This window comes from Hylaeus volcanicus, chromosome 1, assembly GCF_026283585.1.
Source record: "Hylaeus volcanicus isolate JK05 chromosome 1, UHH_iyHylVolc1.0_haploid, whole genome shotgun sequence".
NCBI lineage: Eukaryota > Metazoa > Arthropoda > Insecta > Hymenoptera > Colletidae > Hylaeus > Hylaeus volcanicus.
Window position 1 is genome coordinate 28,156,931 of NC_071976.1, and position 19,858 is coordinate 28,176,788.

Consider the following 19,858-nt stretch of genomic DNA (forward strand, 5'->3'; position numbering starts at 1 on the left):
GTATACGCGTCGAGTTATCGAAAACTTGCGTTTGAAATGGACGCGCGAACACATGCGTGAAAACAGGAAAACGAAAACGCCAGGAGCGGATTCCGTATGGATTGCAACACGCATTGATTTAGCATGCGTTACGTATCGTATCACGTTCCATCATACCCAAATCAGTCCCGTGACGTAATTAGGCCTTGTAAATACGTAGTTGCTCATCGGATCTTACCGATCGGCCGCGTCAGAGAATTCATAATCGAAAACGAATTTAAATGAGTTGCCGGCGAAGGCCGTGCGCTAGAAAGTTTGTTCATCTTGGACTGTAGTTGCGTCTATGGTGTATCGCAAAGAATCCTATTAATTATGCATTTATGAAAAATGAAGAATAATTCATAAAAAGGTGTCAGTGGCGCCGTCTACGAACAATCGTGAGAACTACTTTCACTACAAACTTAGGCGTTTTAGCGCTGATGGCGGCACTTGTGAACTAAATTATGAATTTGAAATTTGTTGAACACTTGTTCTATCACGTTCTGACAAATAAGAACATTTGGGACCTATCTATTCTATATAGCATTATACATAATTTGTACACGTTCGTCTTGTCACTGCAGGACAATGCAGGGACTCGTAGGTCCGCCACGAGCCCAATAAATTAATAGAAAAAAAAAACGCAACGCAGATACCTATATCACTTAATTGTACTTAAATTTGCGAAAAAGGTTCACACAGTACGATGAAAATATAGCTCAGTGACTTTATTAAGAAAATATTTGTAGTTTGTTCGTTGGCAGAGCGAGCCACAAGACTGCCAGAACAGCGAATCAAGTACTGAAATGAATTTTTTTATGAATTACATCTTCTCATTGGTGGTTCGCTTCGTCCTGGAATTATGTATTTCGTCTACATACACAGTATTCCTAAAACATTCACTTTTAAATATCTTCTCATGACAGGTACAAGATTTCTACGATCGTAACATAGTTGGCCAGTGCATTTATGAAAGTCGTACATTTTAAACTCCGTTTTAAAACTGAATAATCCTGATGTATAAAACCAAATAAGACAGGACTGGCAAAGAGTAGAATCGGTAGTATTTAGTATAGAAATATGCAGGAACACTTCATGGATCACGACTACAGGGCACAGGTATACATACATATCGAAGAAGGAACAGGCAATCAGAAAGCGACATCGGGTTGTATATAATAACGAATAAATAGCGTTTCAAATAATTTGGTCACGTTACAGTATCTATGATAATGTATTATAATACAGAGGTTGTTTGTAAACACCGTTTCGTCTGTTACGTAACACATTTCGCGTCTCCAATTACTTACAACGGCAACGAGTCGTTGATCGTGCAACGTCGGATGATCCAAGATTCTCTGGATTCCGATCTATTCAACGATCCCGCACGCAAGCTCGTTCGTTCCAACGCGGAGCAGTAGCACGGCCGCGATTAGGAACTACCTTTCCATTGGGGTGCATTCGCGACCGACGAATCAGGGGTTTCGTTCGTTGTCGATCGAATCTCGCACTAAATATAGATTTCCCTAAGAAAAGTGAGAAGCAGGCGGTAGCGGTGGAACGTTGTCCCGCTACGAAATTTCATGGCGTAATATCCGCGGCCAGTTTACATGCCAGTCACCGGTTGTCCGCGGCACGGGACACTCGAAATAAACTATGACGAGTCGAGACGTCACGCGTTATGTTACGAGAATAATCCGCGTGTACTATAAGCAGTTCGCTTATTAACCTATCGCGAGACTAGTACCATGATAACGCTATAACAACTCGGATCGCGTGAAACTTTGACAGTCCGAGTAGTCGAATTTCGTTGGGATTTTTAAGGAAACTTTGATACGTACGATTTCTCGATTCGCTCGGCGAATCGTTATCCCTTCCGTGACGTGTTTCGGCGAGGATAATCGTTACCGCGGAAATTTGGAGCGGCTCAGCGTTCGATAAACTGACGCGAAATTGTGCAATAGCTTGAAGATATCTACGTCGCGCAACGCATCGGACCAGTAATACGCGACGTAACGATCAAATTTTCATCGGAATTTTCGCGTATATTGGGTTAGCGGGATTGCACGCGGTTATTGGCTTAAATGTTATGACTGGTCGCGTCGTGGCCTCTATCACCAATCGATACCGAAACGGAACAGTGAAACGTGTTTCGACGCACGTGACTTGTCTAAACGCAAAAATAACTTCCGTTAAAACTCGTTGCCATAAATAAACGCTGGATAGGACGATTCGTTAAGAAATTCGTGTAAAAGTGTTGTCGCGACACGACGATTTCCAATCGCTAGGAAATACATGACACAGTTGATACCGTGGCATTTGACATACGAGCGATGAATCGCACGGTTGAACGGTTGAATAATACGACGCATTTAAATCGTGAGAAGTATAGTTGTCGCTACAGTGATCGACGTTCAACAGCTGAATTTCGATACGTCGATTTTCAATTAATTGGAAGCGCAATCATCGTCGAGGTGTGCTTAAGGGGGGTATCCTGAATTAGAAGGTCTAAAAAAAAGCGGTTTTTCGTGAATTCCTTTAGGATGGACAAAAATAATTAATTCTATCGAACTTTTTATCCTCTTTTCATACATACTTGAGTAGTCTGTACAAATTTTTCCAACAAGAAATATTCAAATTGAGTCGATTGTGACGTACATTTGTAGAACACCTCGCAATTAAAACCTCCTATCGGCAGGAAAGATGCAGGTCGTTATTTTGGTTTGACACAAAAAAACCAAAAGAAAGTTTCATTTTCATACATTTTTCTTCTACGTGAACTAAGAAAAACCCACAAAAATGGTGAAACGTGAAATTACTCCAAGTTTCAAAAAAAGAACAAGTTCCTTGGGTGAAAAGAATCACTTTAACTTGATAAAAAGAGTTGTTTAAAAATTTTTTTGTATACATTTTTTTAGTTCGATAGAATTAATTATTTTTGTCTACCAAAAAAAATTCACGAAAAACCGCTCTTTTTAAACCTCCTAATTCAGGATACCCCCTTAACGATGACGTCAGGGTTACGAATCCAGCGGTTGCATCTTTGTACAACGAATTCTAAGACGCTAAGAATCTATCGTGCGCGGTATTTGTCAAGCGTTTATCGAGTTGCACGGTTCGATTTGAATATCGTGATTTCCAATTTGTAGAGGCAACGGTTTCACCGTATCGCCTAAGGCGGAATTTATACGCTGCGGTTTCGGAATTGTTACAGGTGAAGTTTTAATCGTAACGCGCAACGTACGGCTCGTTCGAATCGCGGAGTAAAATTTGATCACGCTACCTTCGCTGCTAGAAATCCAACCGACATGGAAATCTAGTTCGCTAGGAAATTTTTTTAATAGATCCAATTTCTCCCGTCTACAAATTGAACTTTCATTCCTTCTCTTCGTACACATTCTTTAAAATTGTTTGAAATGTTGCTCGCCAGGAATGATTATTTATTTCTGGTCCTTTTTCAATTCTCACCGCAACGTTGCAACCCCAGCCGCAACATTTCGATCCGCATTGTAATCGCATCGTGTTGCGTCGATGCCAATACTGTCGCGAAGGAGAAGAGCGAGTGGCGAGTAGCGAGTAGCGAGTGGCGAGTAGCGAGTGGCGAGATGGCAAAGATCTTCGAGCCAATGAACCCGCGCCGCGCGTCGACGTCGGCGTCGGCGTCGCGTCGTGTCGTGTCGAGCCGTTTTCTCGGCGAGAGGAAAACGAGGTATTATTCTTAGGACCGGCGCGACGTGCGCCGCTTTTCGGCTGTCGTCGATTTTCGTTCCTGTCCGGCTTGGCCAACGTTTAAGCCTAAGCCGCATGCGTCGCGGCGCCTCGCCAAGACGAAACATTCAAAGTTAACGCTATTACGGCCTTCTAATAACGTTTCGAACCGCGAACGCTGCTGTTTAGCTTGATTGTGCCGCGCCATACTGTTGTCCGATTTTCACGACCGACTCCTCTCGGATTTATCGCGAAGAACAGACGGGCCTAAAGGGATCGAGAATCATCGAAAAACGCCGAGGCCAGGAAGAGTTTGAGAAACGAGCAAACTGGATCGAGAGATCGATCGTACCATCGTCCATATTTCTCGGCTAGGTACGGGGTCATCGATATGGATCCTCTTCGCGATTCGATAAACGGGATTTCGTCACTCGAGAAACGGAAACATTCTCGAGGTACTCGAGGTGGTCAACGTTTGTTGTGCTCGTTTGCTAGCGATCCAGGAGAGTAGTGCTCGTCTTCCGGTAGACTTTCGATAGACGATCGATCTTGACTCGATGATCGATCACTGAGAAAAAGTGGACGGTTTGATTGGTGTTACGGAAATATCTTGGCGAATGATCTTGCCGCGATGGTGTTTGCCGGAATAGATCGAGTAAAGTCGAGTCGAGTCACATGCCCGCATAAGGATTGCATCACGTGGACGGAACACGTCCTATTCCCGCTACCGGGAACGATAACGATATTCTTTCTTCATGTTCGCGAGAGTTTCAGCTTCTCGAATATCTTCAAAGGCAAACTCGTTCGTTGCCAAATTTGCCAATTCGGCTGCGTATAATTTTGGGTTTGCCGCTTCGAGGGTAGTTCGTCGTGTTCGAGGACAGATTTCGTTAACAGGAGTGTGTGATTTGTTCGATAATATCGTTACGTCGACTCGAAGGAAACTGGAAAATTCGGGTTTCGTTCATTTCGAATACGTGGCACGAGTTAGACGGGAACGCTTAAATTGGAAATCGCGTCGGAACGCTGGTAACTCTATCGCTAGATCTGCTTTCGGTCCACGTTTACGATCGTCGAGAGAATCTTGTCGCGGTATCAAATCTTGGACGTCGAATGCATCGTTACCATCTCGATCGTTACGGTATTATAAAGGTGCCGTAGCGAGAAACGCGTACCTTGTCAATGTCTCTCGTATCTCGAATAAATAGCACCGGTGATTCACCGATTGCACCTCGCGTTAAACATCGTTCATTCTTAGCATCGATGATGTCATCGCGCGAAAAGAAACCGGTGACGTTTGCGAAACGTGACATTGACATCGCGAAGGTTTCCCGTACTCCGAAATCGCTCTTCTCCCGACTGAAATCGGCACGTGACACGATATCGAAATTTTTCACAACTAAATAAATTGCATAGCGATACCGAATTCACGATACCGCGGTTTCCACGCGTTTACAGCATTTTCTTTATAGTTATCTCGACATTTTTATCTCTACTTCGCTTTCGGAATTTGTTGGTTCACTCGACAAAACTTCTCTCGTTTAGATTTGATTTCGTCGATCGATCGATCAGTTTCGCGAATATAACGTTGACGTCATCGTTATTCAACCAGAAACTAGGAAAACATAGCGCATCCGCGCGTATCACGTCGAACGTACTACAAATGTAAACGAAAAGACGAATCGTTGCGAAATTCCTCGTGATTCGCTCTGCGCATAGCGCTGATGTTGTCATCTTTATGAAAACACTTGGCAATACACTCGAACAAAATATTCAACGAGTACAAACAACGGCCAACGCGATTAGGAGAATCGAATACTCGATGTTCCGTTAACGACCGATCCAGTGGATTCGTGCACCTGTTGCGTCATCTATCGCGTTTTCTATCGATACGTACGTTAAAAAAACGAGAAGAAAAGCGAAAGCGACGGAGGGATACAGACCGCTCGATTCGATGGTAGCGAAAGAACAATTTTCATTCCAACGAGTTCCCTTCGCGAGAAACGTACTCGCGCGCGTTTCGTTCGTCTACTTTTAGCCAAAGCGTCCTCCGCTAGCTTCTGGCTGGAGCGTAGCCAGCTACGACCGAACCAGCGACACGCATTTCCGATTCTAAATTTGTCGCACTTCTGACTCGAATAATTCCTTAAGGCCAGTCGATCGATTCGAGATATTCTCCTCTTTTTTTTTTTTATTTTCTCTCTCTTTCTTGCTATCCATCTATTCACCTACATCTCGACCTCCGTAAACGTTTGCCCTATACCCGCGAATGCGATGATCGGTGCCTGGCAAGCATTATAGGAGGGCCGCTCGAACAGGAAACATGTCGAAATCTATTTTTACTTCTCGCCGCCTCGCGCAAGCACGCTGCTAAGGGGCAATTCGTTTTCCGCTTGTAAGGTAATCGACAGCTTTTCTAACCGCGGCGTTACCATTTCGAAGATCCGTTAATATCCGTAAACGATTTCGAGGCAGCGGGTGAAGGTGAAAATTATCATCTAGATCAACTAGATCAGGAACAGAGAATGATTTTCGCGTTGAAAATCTCGTTGCAGACTCGTCGTCTCCCTTCAGGCGAAATCCAAGAAGGCGGACGAAGACTTGGAGACGTTCGAAAGCGCCGAGCGTGAGATCGAGCACCTGAGAAAGCGTTTGAACGAGGCGCGCGACCGCGCCTCGAGCCTTTACGTGTTCGGCTCGGATCAAGACGCGACCGAGGAGGAGCTGGACGAGCTACGCTCGGCCGTCGACGAACTTCTCGAGGCCGCCAAGAACTTTTCAGGAAGCACTAAGGCGCGGTACCAAGCTAGCCAGCAGCTGATCCCGAGCGATCTCGGTCAACATTTAACGGCACTAGAGCTTTGCGCGGAAGCGACAGCCCAGGTCATGGAGGAGAAACAGAGGGAACAGAAGCGAGCCAGAACCGTCAGATCGGATTATCTGACCGACCTGGACGAAGTTCAGGCATGGATGCGTCAGGCCGAGCTGAAAGTGCAAGACAGATCGGTCGAACCCAGCCGTCTGAAGGAGCAGCTGAAACAGGTGCAGGACGAGCTGGCGACGATCGCCGACAAGCTCGAACGACTAACCAGAAACGGCCGTTCCATAGCCGAGAACACGAGAGACGAAGCCGAGAAGCAATTGATCAACAGCACCGTTCACAATTGCACCGAACAGTTGAATCAGCTGAGAAATTGGCTGGACGAGAGGAAGCAATCGGTGGCCGACACCATCGACGCCTGGCAGAGATTCTTGACGTTGTACGAAACCGTGAAGAACTGGACGGAAGAAAAGAAAGAGTTCTTGGTCGAGCCGTTGAAGCTCGCTACTCTCGCGCAGGCCAGGCAGAGGCTGCACGAATATTCGGTACGTGGGGAAACCAGGCCGCGAACAATCCACCGGACGCGGACGGTACTTTTCGTTTGGCTCGTAGATCGGTGCTGGGCACATTATAACGTGCGTCCCGAATAATCGTATACGATTACCTCTGGAATATTACATAAACATGATTCGACGATTACGAGTGTAATCGTAAAGTAATCGTTGTCCAGCTCTGATCGGACGGAGATCGACGAACGTGCGTTTCCCGATGAGCTATGAAAAGTACGAGAAAGCTTCCTCGATGCGAGAAACATCGATGTTTCGCTGGAGATTCTGCTTTGACTTATCGTATCCGTCGAGAAACACGTACGCGTTTGTCCGTGTCTCCGTCAGCGTCGAGCAAACGAGAGATCGTTCCGTATACCCTCGTTCGTAGTTCGTACCTGTACGGTATAAACTCGACTAATTCCAACATTCGTTCCGCGTCGCGTTACAGACAGCCGTAAAGAGCTGCAAACAGATCAACAAACATCTCAGCGACATGGGGAAAGAACTCGAGAATATCGGTCAGGTTTGCAGCGTGGGCGATTTGCCCGAGAAGCTGCTCGAGGCGGAAGAGACCAAGGTTCGGGTGGAGGGTCAACTGTTGGAAAGGGTTCGTGTCGACCGTTCCCGTTTAATTACCAAGAGAAATACAGCGAGTGCTCGCGCTCGCGTAACATTGACAGAGTTCGAACTTATTCGTTTCAGAACGCTTTACTCCAAGAAACCAGCGAGGAATGGGAGCAATGCGAGAGAAAACTGAAGGAAGTGAAAACGTGGATCGAGAAGACGAGGCAGAATCTCGATTCGCCGCAGAGCAAAAAGAAACCGTTGCGAGATCAGCACATCGTTCGGGAGAAAATGTTGAGCGACATCGCGATACAGAAAACAAAAATCAGCATATCGATGGAGAAGCTCCAAGTTCATTTCCGTTCCGGGATCGGTGGCGACAGTCGAATCGGCGACACGGTAGACGAACTCCTCGACGAGTTAGACGGTCTTCATAGCACCGTGAAAGAGCAGACGACGTCGCTAGAGGCTTGTTTAGCTCAAATCGATCGATATCAACAGGTTAGCGTATAACAGGATATCGCTAGACGCGGTAGCTGTATTCTTTTGAAGCGCAATTACCGATCCGGTTCAACTCTAACTTGCTTTCCATTTTTTTATTTCCTAACTCGGTTTCAAACTCGGACAGACAGGATAGGATAGGATAGGATAGGATAGGTTAGGATAGGATAGGATAGGATCGGATCGGATCGGATCGGATCGGTAATCGTTTCTACGTGTTCGAAAAGGATACGGCTGAGACGTCTATTTGTCATTTTAGGAGATACAACATTTGAGGCAGCAGATCGTACAGGTGGAGCAACAACTGAGGACGGTGCTCAGCCCGACTTACCTCTCCAGCGACAAGGAGAAGGCTTTGCAGGAGCAACAGGTAGGTTCGCCTTGGTCCCACCTTTTCGTCACCTGCACAAGTGCGCTAAAGCAGCAAGTTGATTGTTTGCATTTGCTCGATACCAATCAAATGCCACCACCAGGATATCGCGTTTTTCCTAACCCTTTCGAGAAACTATTTGTTCGGTACTCCCGGAAGGACGCGCAGATTCGCGATAGTTTTTCCTTGGACGCGCGCAGAATTTCTTTCTTCGTGCCTGTCATCCGTAATATTAACATTCGATGCGACTAACGATCAACCATCGACCGAACCACGCTAATCGTTAACGGTCGGGGCAATCCGATCATTGGCATCGTGTCGGCTGCTTCGTAATCGAAAGCGAACGTTATTCTTCTCTAGAATTCGTCGAGGTCGTTCCGCGTTCGCGACAAATTGTTTCGAAGTGGCCGATAGCCTAACGAACAATTGTCCCACAGCTGGAAACATTTTGATAATCCGACGATCGTCGGTGTCGCGTCGTTTCGAGGAAGATTTTTATCGGGAGACAGAGGTCGTACTGCTATTTATTTCGATTATTTTATTTACGTCAAGGTGTTTCCGTTAAATTTTATTCAATATCACGTATCCCGATCCTATCCAAAACCTTTCATATCGAGAAGCTTTCTAACTCGCGATACTTGGACAACCGTAAACTTTTTAATCGATCGTTCACGCTACTGTTTAGGGATTCGCAATTCCGATCACAGTTCGAATGAACTCGCGATCGAAATAATTCAATTTCGAAAGAAAATGTTAATTCGCTAAATATCATTCTCTTTTTTTTTCTCGTTTCTTTCGTGTTCGTACTTACTCGTACGATTTATTCGATGCGCGAGAAAAAAAACTTCCAACCCTGCTTTATATCTCTAAAAAAAATTACATTCTTTTTATCGCGTCGATCGAACTCGATGATCGTCGTTCGAATCGCTGCTGCTCGAATCGTTTCTTTCTTTGCAAGAACAGCGATCGAACGATGGACCGCGATTCGCGAAGCATGTTATCATCGTGGTGGTACATCTTTTACTCGGTGCTTGTTGGTATCACGCTCTGACCAAGGTTTTCACTTTTTCTATTTTTTTTACATTGTACGAGACCACAATCGACCATAATATCACTCTCACGCACGTCCTGGTTTCGGTCTTTCTTAGAACATAGTTTTTCTTTTCTTTCCATTCTTGTCCACGTACATCTTAACGACACCTGTATGTGTTGTTGCTGTTGTTTGGTGTTGTTTCAAAATGGGGGATTACTTGATTTTGCTTGTTTTTGTGTAATTCACGTGTTCGTTCTTATCTTTTCTATTTCTACATTGCCGTCTCACCGGTCTCTTGCGTATCACGCGCGTTACACGATGAAAACGACGATTTCGCGACAATCGTCGTCGCACTCTATCGCAATAAAAACGCTGCGCCGTTTACACGTCAAACGAAAGAAGAAAATAATAGTAGAAACGATAGCGTTCGGTTAAACGAGAAAATTCAAACTAAAAACTTGTATGTTTCTGGTCGTATCTTTGCGAGAGTATTCGCGGCGGTTTGGCAAAAATTGTTCGCTCAACAGCGGTGTACTGTGCTCCGTCCGCGATATGAAAAGTTCGTTCCTGAAATTTTCTCATTTCGTCGAGCACTACTTTAGTCTGTAGTCGCACGACCGCGACCTGCGATATACACGTACGTACGCAGGTAACAACAATGTTTTGCACCGTCTCAATCTCTACAGGCGCTATAGATGCGCGCAGGAAACACGCAAAAATTTCTTTCTCGCACACACGAAACATGTACACGATATCACCGTAGGCCTTCACTTGTCTCGAATTTTCGATCGTCACGAGTAGCTCGCCTACGCAAAACGAAGCGTTTGTTCGTCGGATCCGAAACAGAGAGAGACACGCGTGTTTCGAGAGCAAACGCGAAAAAAACAGAAGATATACGCAAGAAAATCAAGTGACCTCTGGACGCGCACGTCGAGACTTGTGCGGAAATGCAGCGTGCACAAGTGAAACGTTGCGCGCTATTAAAAAAAAAAACAAAAAAAAAGAAAACTCATTCGATAGGTTTCACTTCTTTCTCCTAAGTTTGCGTTCTTGTTGTGTTTGTTTGTTCTGTTTGATTATTCTCGATCCATCGCATTCGCCTATTTGATTTACGAAATTTTGTTTGCCGCACCCTTTACCCTTTACGCCGCCCTTCCGAAAATTCATCCGTAACGCTCCGTTCGTCCTTCACTCGTTCACTTTTCGTTTGGTCTCGACTCATCGTTCGATCGGTTCGTCATCGTTGTCTTTTTTCGACGTGTCCTCGTCGTTTCTCGCCGTCCCATTTCTCGTCCATCGTCCTCATTGGTTTCTTGGATCTCTGTCTCTCTGGCGACCCGCGAAAAACGAACGCGTCGCGCGTACAGATTTATCGCGAGAGGATCAAGTCGTTGCAAAGCAAAATTCAATCACGCACGGAGAGATCGAAGATTCTCGCGCAGCGCGGCACGCCCGATCTGGAGCCGTTGGATCCGTGACGGTGCCGATAGTCGGCCTGGGAGAAAATCGAATTTCGTCGCTCGTCCAGCTCGTTCCAGCCGCGCGGACGGGGACCGTCGAGATGCCAAAGAGACCTCGCTTCGAGTTCCTCGAGCATCGAAAGATGATCCTCGTTCTCCGGATGGACATCGATTAACGTTTTTAATAGCTCCAGATCTTTTTTAGCGAAACTTTATAGTCCTATACGTGACCAGTCGATCAGTCGAATTATATAAACACACACACAAACACACACACACACACACACACACACACACACAAACACAAACACATGTATTAAATTGTATCATTTAAAAGTTAAGGAAGAATAAAGAATCGTCTTTGTCGAAAATACGAATGAGCAAAGAGAAGAAAAAAAATAAGCAAAATGGTAACGGTGTTCGGTTCTTTTCTTCGCGAGTCACGCCATCGCTGATCATAACGTTAATCTAGCATACACGCATACTAAAACTCTAAAGATTAATTTATACCCTCGCCATACTACCTTGGTCCTCGTTAACATTTTATCCGAACCACGCCCCCAAAGCATTCACGCCACACCAACCCCGAATCAGAAAACCTAAACAAACAATGAAAGAGACTCCCAGAAAATTCACGTATGTGTATTCCATTGTTGTGCCTTGGCTGTTCCTCCGTGGCGGATTAAGCAGAGCCTGCAGCAAAGGATGGACGATTGGAGGCAGCGCGCGAAGACACTGCTGGATCAGATTTACGCCGTGGACCCGTACTATGTACAGAGCAACGAATGCAAGCCGATCGGTCAGATCTCGTACGCGGACATCACGGCCGGTCGTACCAGTCCAAGCTCGAGGGATTCTAGCCCGTTCGGAAACTCGCGGGACGAGGCTGCCTCGTCGTCGCCGCCGCTCGCTGTTCAACCGGTGAAACCGTTTGTTCGGGAGCCGATCGGCCAGCGAGCACGCGACACCTCCGCAACTCGAGTCGCGAGACCGGAGGCAACCATCGAGGAGGAACAGACGAAGAACGAGGCCACGAGTGCGCGAAAGGAGCCCGAACCGAGGGCGCAAACTCGACGCGTATCCAAGCTGGATATGCTCGACGCTGCGCCTAAACACAGACCTAATTCGAGAAGAGCGGCTTCTGCCAGGAAAGATCCGTCGGAGTCGGCCGATCGACTCGTCAAGAATGCATCCTCTGCGGATAAGGCGAACGTTCCGGAGAGCCCTAGGTTCACCGAACGAAACAAGGAGCCGATGGCTTTGAAGCACACCTTGGCACTCCGAGAAGAAAGGCGAGGACGGTCGGCCAGTCCCATCTGGATGCCTGGTTTTGCTTCGTACGCCGATATTCTTCGCGGCCAAGGAAACGCGTCGCGAAGCCCTTCGGTCGAGGCGACCAAAAACGCCAATTCGGTTAACAAGCACGCTGCGATCGATGCGTCCTACACGGAAATGGAGAAAGTCGAGCTCGGTGTATCGCGAGTCCGGTTCGAAGAGAAGAAAAAGGAGGAGGAGAACGAGGAAGAACGAAAGGTGGTGACGGAGAAGGAGAAAGAGGAAGAAGAAGAAGAAGCGGAAGTGGTAGTAGAAGAAGAAAAAGAAGAAGAGCAAAGAAAAGAGGACGCGGAAGTTGGAGAAATTCCCGCGGAGCAATCGAGACAACGGCCGACGATAGAAAATTACCGACGAGAACCCGACATTTTGTCGGCCGGCACCGTGAAACCTAACGAAGAGACTCCAGAGACGGACACCAGGTGGGCCGACGAGCCCATGGAAGATTACGACGCCTTGAACGCTCAAAGTTACGAGAACGTGGCAGGACCACGACAAATTCCCGAGGTTTACAATTACATTCATCCACCGATGCCAGAGCTAGTGGGTTTTATCGGCTCCCAGATCGCGTATCCGGTGAGTTCTTACGTCTACGTGCCGACCGCACCGTCTCAACGGATAGCTCTACCTTCTTACGACGGACGGATAGCTTTCCCTTCGGAGCAGTACGTTGGACAGCCCGCTTACCTTCCAGAAACGGAGGTTTATCGGCAAAACCAAATACAGAAACAACCACAGAGACAGCATCATCATCCGGAGTTGAATAATCACGCGAGCAACCCCTCGGTTGCGATGCAGCACGCCGAAAATAAACGTGTTTCTAGTCACGTGTCGGCTACCGCGAACGTTCAACCTGTCGTTCAACCGGACCAGGTCGCGCCACTCGAGAAACCCGTCAACTCGGAACTACCGCAACCTGCTTCCACATCCGAACCATCTACGACCACGCCAAAACTACACGCCGAGAGTAAAACGTTCTCGTACGCGCAAATATTATCACAGGGTCTGAATCCTCGCGCAACCTCGACGACCAGTTCTTCCTCGGTTTATTCGAGCGCGACCGAACCGACGGCGACGCCGACGTTGAAACAGTCAAAGGAGCGTGCCGGGTCGCCGTCCAAGACGACAACGTTCTCGGCACGCGAGACGACACCGTTGATGTCGCGAGAGGCAACGCGAACGCGAGAATCCTCCGAGGCTAAACAGGAGATCAAGCAGGAAGAAGCTACGTGGGACACGGCGAGAAAACGAGAGACGAGAAAGACTCAACAAGAAACGCAAAAATCGAAGCCCGCGGAGAAGAAAGCTCGCAAAGAAGTCGAACAGCCGAAAGAAAAGCCTCGGAAGGAGAAGGCCGGCCTTCTCCAGTCGAAAGTGGACGAGGCGAAGAAGGAAATTTCCACGGTGAAATCGACTACTTCTGCTAATTCTAAGAGCAAGGATATTACCGAGACTCGAAAAGAAACCAAAGCTGACGTTCCGAAGGATAAACAGACCGACTCTCGACAGGAGAAGACAGCGGACGCTCCGCAGGGAAATGGATCGCAGGAGAGAAAACGGAAAACTAAGAAAAAGAAAACGGACAAGCCGTTGGAAGACGAGATCGAAAAAGCTCTGAAGGAGATCGAGGATATGGAGAAGCAAAAGTCGAAAAATCACAGGGACAAGTCGAGGGAACAGACCAATTCGAAAGATGTTGCTCGCGCAATCCCGGAGAAAGCTAAAGAGGAAAACGAGAAGAAGAACGAGCGAAAGTCCAGCGAGAAGCAGAAACAGAGCAAACCCAAAGCGGAAACGAAGGCTAAAGATACTTCGTCACTCGTGGAAACTCCGGAGTCTCGTTCCAGCGTGAAAGAACACGTTAAATCGGAGGACGATGCCAGAGAAAGGAAAGACGACAGTGATTTATGTAAGAAAAGTGACAAGGATGTCGATAAAATTGACGTAAAGGAAACGGAATCGAACATTGAACACGAGAAGATCGACTCGAAGAAGTTTGAAAGAAACGTAGGTTCGACGAGTGAAACGCAATCGGAGAAACTCGATACGAACGAGGAAAAGTCTCCGAAAGAATTCGGCTCGAAGAAGAAACAGAAAGGTAAGGAGCAACGGAACGCGGCGAAGGAGAAATCTAGCAAAGATACCGTAAAGCCAACAGAAACCGAAGAGACAAAGAAATCGGCGTCTATCGATGACGCGACAAAGCTAGAAATTCCGAAAGAAAACGATAACAAAGCGAAGAAACGAGAAACCGAGTCGCCCAAAGAAGCCACAGAGTTCGAACCAAAGCTCGAAGCAAAGGATAAACCTCGATCTAAAGGGAAGATCGTCGATGCTAAAACCACCGAGCCGACAAAGTCTAAAGAAAATGTCAAAGGAAAGTGTAAAAAGATGAAACAACGAGTAACCGAACAAGACGACTCGAAGGCGATACAGTCGTCGAAAAAATCAAGTCAGCAAGAAGATATCGGTGAGGTGACGGTAGTTCGATCTACGGAGGAATCTAAAGTAAAATTAGAAACAACGAAAGAGGATGGTGAACCGACAGAAAAGAATGAAGCGAAGCTGAAAATAGAAACGAAAATGGACGTCGAGGAAAAGGAAAAAGAGAAATCTATGATCGGCGCTTTGGAGTGCGCGATAGAATCGGCGATAAAAACAAACGAAATTGTTGATATCGAGAAACTCGACGAGCCTGTAAAATCGGAAACGCCGACTCGCGATACTAGTACCGGTAAGAAGGAATCGAACGACAGCCGGGTCTCTTCGCGAAACGATCTTTCCGAAGCCACAGATACGGCGAGGGCGAAAGTTACGGACGAAGCAAGTACCGGGGATCCCGTAGAACAGAACGATCGCTCGATCGTTTCCAAAGGCAAACTCAAAAATGAACGCGAAGCGATTCGAAACAAAGAAAGGACTAACGGAAATATCGCCGATGTATCGAACAAAATTGATGTCCAAGTAAAGTCAAAAGAGACACCCGGAGAAACTGTTCCTGACGTAAAACCGACGGAAAATATAACAGAGTATATACGCGAAAGTACCGAGAAAGAAATTAGTTTGTCTGGCTTCAGATCGCCATCCAATGCAGAAACCAATAGCAAAAATAAAGTTAGCGGGAAAGAAAGCGAGGAAGATCCTGTCGAATATCGAGATTCCGAGCAAAAGGATCGGATCCCTGAAGGGACATCCGACAAAAAGAAGAAACCGAGTAAGTTCAAGTCAAAGGAGAAAATTGTAACCGAAAATATTTCGTCACCTTACGTCGTTGAATCTAAAGAAGAATCGAAAACCTCTCAGTCTTCCATCGCGCAAAAGCCGGAGAAGAAAAAGAAGAAGAAACTCGAGAAGAAAGTCACAGATTCGTCTGCGCCGTCATCGCCGCTCGCGACTGACAAACCTGACGTTTCGTTGATGGAACTAAACGAAAACTGTAACGCGATGATTGTAACCAAAGTTTCCGAAACTGGAATCGACACGGAAAAGATTCCTACTAACACGGACGAATTCGCTGTTAACGAGAATGAAGAACAAACTAGAAAACTTCCGGTGTCGGAAGATAAGAATAAGAACCCGTCTACGGAGACTAAAAACGACTCTATTAAGAAAAAATCAAAAAGACCCCGCACTGCTAACAATAAGTCTAACGAGTCGGCGTCGAATGTAACCAGTGAAGAGATACCGAAAAAAGAAGAAGTCGCCGGGTTGAATATTTCAGACTTGAATTCGTCGACACCGACGTCGACGACAGAATCGTCTATGACGACAACAGGCAAAGCGTTGATCATCGAAAAGATGGTGACCACCGTGACAACTACCACCAGCATTCCCGGCTCCGTCGAAGTGAAACCGCCCAATGTGAAATCCGTTAAATCCGTAGAGATCTTAGAAAGCATCCCCTTACCCAAGATCGTAGGCTCCAAACCGACCGAACTAATTACCCTACGTCCTGAAACAGTAGAAGCTAGTCTAACCACCAGATATGCTAGGATATCGGATGATTCAGCCGTTGGTATCCCCCCGAAAGGGTCGTTAGACGCGTTAGCAGACTACTCGGAGAAATTCCATTCCGATTACGCGGTCTATATAGACAGTCTCGTCGACGACGATCAACCGGTTCTGTTTGGTAGCGTTCAGGATAGGAGGAGAGATCGTTCTGGGACACCCTTGTCGCCTAAATCGCTAGAGAGTTCGAAAGATAAACGGGAGTTGGATGGTGTAGCAAAGGAACAACAGCCGGATTTGAAGTCGAGCGAAATTAATGTTAAGGTAGTGGATGGTAGGAAACTTTTTAAAGAAGAAATTATAGTTGCCGATCGGGAGGAGGATGATATCGAGGTAACGACACAGGCTGAAAGATCCGACGATATCGTAGAGTCAAAAGAGATGGTTACGTCGATATCGGCAGGTGAAAATTTCATCGTGGAAGGAAGCCAGGAAAACGGTAAAAATGTGGACACGATTATGGTCGCGTCGTCTCCAGTTGTTAAAGGGGTCGTTCGAAAAGAAGAAGAAGATACGTTTAACGTGGGAAACGAGCCGAGAGCTTCTACAAAAAATGTTGCCGATTCGAAATATGAAGAAAAAGACACGACTACGTACTATTACGAGGACTTGGTGAAACCGTATTGGTTGAATTACCATTCTTACGTCGAAGCGGAAAGCGATTTCCATCGGCGCTTCAAAGTGGTTGAGTTGGTACAAGAAAACCTACCCGCTTCTACATCTCCGATATCAACGAGTATCGAGAATATCGTTCAAGAGTCGATCATGAAAAGGCCTGATCGAGAAAAGGAAATCGAAGAGGAGTCGAAGCTATCCGAAGCAGACCGTAGAAAGCATGCGCTTGTCGCCGAATCAACTAAATATCCAGTTAGTATGTTCTGCGAGTTAGAATCCGAATGGGTGAAGTCTAAACTGATCGAAGAAAGAAAGCTCGCGACCTCTGCTTTTTCGGAAGAAGCTGAGAAATGCGATGTCCCGGTCGAAGAGAAAACTGTGCAAATGCACCAAGACGAGAAACAACGTACGGAATCCGAAACTCCGGATAAAAGTGACGGAGTGATCGATGTAACCGAAGCAGCTCGGAAATCGTCAGAAATTATTGACGATGAAGAGATCGTCGACATTGCCAGGAAAAGTATCGGAAAGAAGGAATCGCCGGAAAAGATTACGGACGATAAAACAGGCCGAGATTTGAATATCGCGATAGGAGAAGATGTGACTGCCGGTGAGTTTCCAAGTAACGTGGTAAACGAAGAAGAGAAAACTGGATCGGAAGAAATGAAAGTTACCGATACGGTAGCTGTCGAAACGCAGCCCGAGGGGACAAACGTTGAAACAGAAAAAATCACTTCTAAAACAGAGCAAGGTATACAGATTTTAACGGAAGAAAAAGTTCCAGAGGAGAAACTCGTCGATGAAACTGTTTCTAATAAAGAAAAGATATCTGGTACATCTGAAGAAGAAGGTATCGTGAAAGAAAAGTCGATCAAAGAGGCGAGTCAAAGTGTAACGGAACAGAGAATCGCAGCAGAGAAACCCGTTGATACGATTGTTTCCAAAGAAGACGAGAAGAAGACGATTCGTCGAGTGAGCGAAAGTAAAGATAGCGAAATGAAAGAGGAGGAAATGAATTTGGAAGAGCCTATAAAGTTTGCGCTCGGAAAATCTGCTGTCGTAAATGAAGGAAAATCAACAACGGAAACGTTGTTAGACGGTAAAATATCGGAAAGTATCGTAACCGAAGAGGAAAAAGGTAAAATTGTGGACTCGGAGACTAAAGAAGATACTCCGCCAAAAGAAGATACGAAAACTTCAACCAAATCGAAAAAACGAAAACACGCAGCTAAAGACAAAGCTACCGCAGTAGACAAGGAAGCAACAAAACAAACGGATAAAATGGAAGCTGGTTCTCCTCTATCAAAGAAGAAACGCGACGGAAAATCGAAAAAAGGAAACGAGGTCGCAGCTCCGATGTCGTTTGAACTTGCTGGTTTAAACGAACAGATGTCGGAAGTAAACGTTGAACGAGAAACTGTAACCAAGGTATCCGAAGTGAAGAACAGGATAGAGAAAAATGAAACGGAGATGAAGGATATTCCTGAAGAAGACGTCCAATCGCCGGCATTCGTTGTTGACGCGAAAGAGGCAACCGAAACGATTGCTAGCATTTCAACAGAAAATGTACAAGGTGTGACGGTAATCGATGCGGTTCGAGAGTCGCCAAATGAGACGCCGAGAGACGAGAAAATAATAGAGCGGATAGAAAAAAGTACGTTGGACCAGTCTCAAAGTCCGTCAACGAAACAAAAACCAACGAAACGTCAAAAGAAAAAAGATTTAAAGGTAGAAAAAAGTGGTTCCGAAATAAAAACATCTTGCATCGAGAGTAAATCCGAGAAGAAACAAGTGAAAATCATTACCGAAAAGATCGAACATTTGTCGGAGGGAGCTACCAATGAATGCAACGATAATAACAAATCGTACGCTCAAATAACAGCTTTCGATCCCGAGACATCTCTGCAAGCTATCGAAGATACGATACCGATCGGACCTGTATCCCTTGAACTCGATAAAAACTTTGACAAAATGCCCGAAACCGAGGAACCTCTGCTAAAAGTAGAAACTATCGAACTAGCTGTCGAGACGGACAGTGCTCGCGTAGAGTCATCTTCGTGGGTAGAAGAAATCGAAAAAGAGGCTAGAGAGGAAATCGATTCGATTACTTCCTCTCTAAACAAAGCGGCCGGCGAAACCTTTCGAAAAGAAAAAGATTCGTGGGCCTCCATAGTTGGTAAACACGTCGGAGAAACGGAATCTTCTGTAACGTCGAACATCGAACAAACCGCTATCAAAAAGGAACAAAATTCTCAACTACGTTCTCTTCCTCGAGTACAGATTCACGTGGAAGAAGCTCCGGAACCAGTGCCGATCGAGAATGTCGTTCAAGTCGACGATCAAGGATTCATGGAGTTCGTAAATCGACGAGAGCTACGATCCAGACGATCTAGATCGAGATCTCGAAGCGCTAGGCGAAACGAAACGCCATCCTCGCCATCCACGAAACAATCCAAGAATAAAGGAAAATCGAAAACTGACAACACCGATACGAGCCAAGAAACTAAAAAATATATAGAAACTCCCGTTTCGAAAACACACGAAACCGAAGAGAAGATTAAATCAAAGGAAGCCGAGGAAACGCAACCAACGGTCAAATCTGAAGATTCGGAAGTAGCGGTTCAAAATAAGATAAAAACTTCGGAACAACCGAAATCGGAGACAAGAGAGCAACCACTTAAAAGTGCTCCTAAAAAGAGCAAGAGATCGAAGAAAGGAAAATCTGGTAAAGAACAACCTGTAGAGGAAAGTGAAAACAAAGAACAGACGAAAGGAGCGAGCGTCGTTGAAACAATGTCAACGGAAAACGCGGAATCCGCGAAAGAGAAAAAAGATACATCGATGGATCAGAAAGCGGAAGAATCAAAAAGTACGGAAGTT

General features: G+C 46.0%; 2 protein-coding genes across 3 annotated transcripts in view; both read left to right on the forward strand.

Annotated features, from left to right (window-relative positions):
• Positions 1-11,431, forward strand: part of LOC128878840 (muscle-specific protein 300 kDa) — a 52,851-nt gene extending 41,420 nt beyond the window's left edge. For both annotated transcript variants that reach the window (XM_054127406.1, XM_054127414.1), the window contains 5 exons: positions 6,282-7,092; positions 7,544-7,702; positions 7,798-8,160; positions 8,420-8,530; positions 10,931-11,431. In XM_054127406.1, the coding sequence (XP_053983381.1) occupies positions 6,282-7,092; positions 7,544-7,702; positions 7,798-8,160; positions 8,420-8,530; positions 10,931-11,041 (1,555 nt within the window). In that variant the 3' untranslated portion in view covers positions 11,042-11,431. The remainder of the gene's footprint in view (positions 1-6,281; positions 7,093-7,543; positions 7,703-7,797; positions 8,161-8,419; positions 8,531-10,930) is intronic.
• A 297-nt stretch (positions 11,432-11,728) lies between these two features.
• LOC128885080 (microtubule-associated protein futsch-like) overlaps positions 11,729-19,858 on the forward strand; it is an 8,208-nt gene continuing 78 nt past the window's right edge. The window contains exons 1-2 of the mRNA XM_054138847.1: positions 11,729-14,891; positions 15,000-19,855. Of these exons, the coding sequence (XP_053994822.1) occupies positions 11,729-14,891; positions 15,000-19,855 (8,019 nt within the window). The remainder of the gene's footprint in view (positions 14,892-14,999; positions 19,856-19,858) is intronic.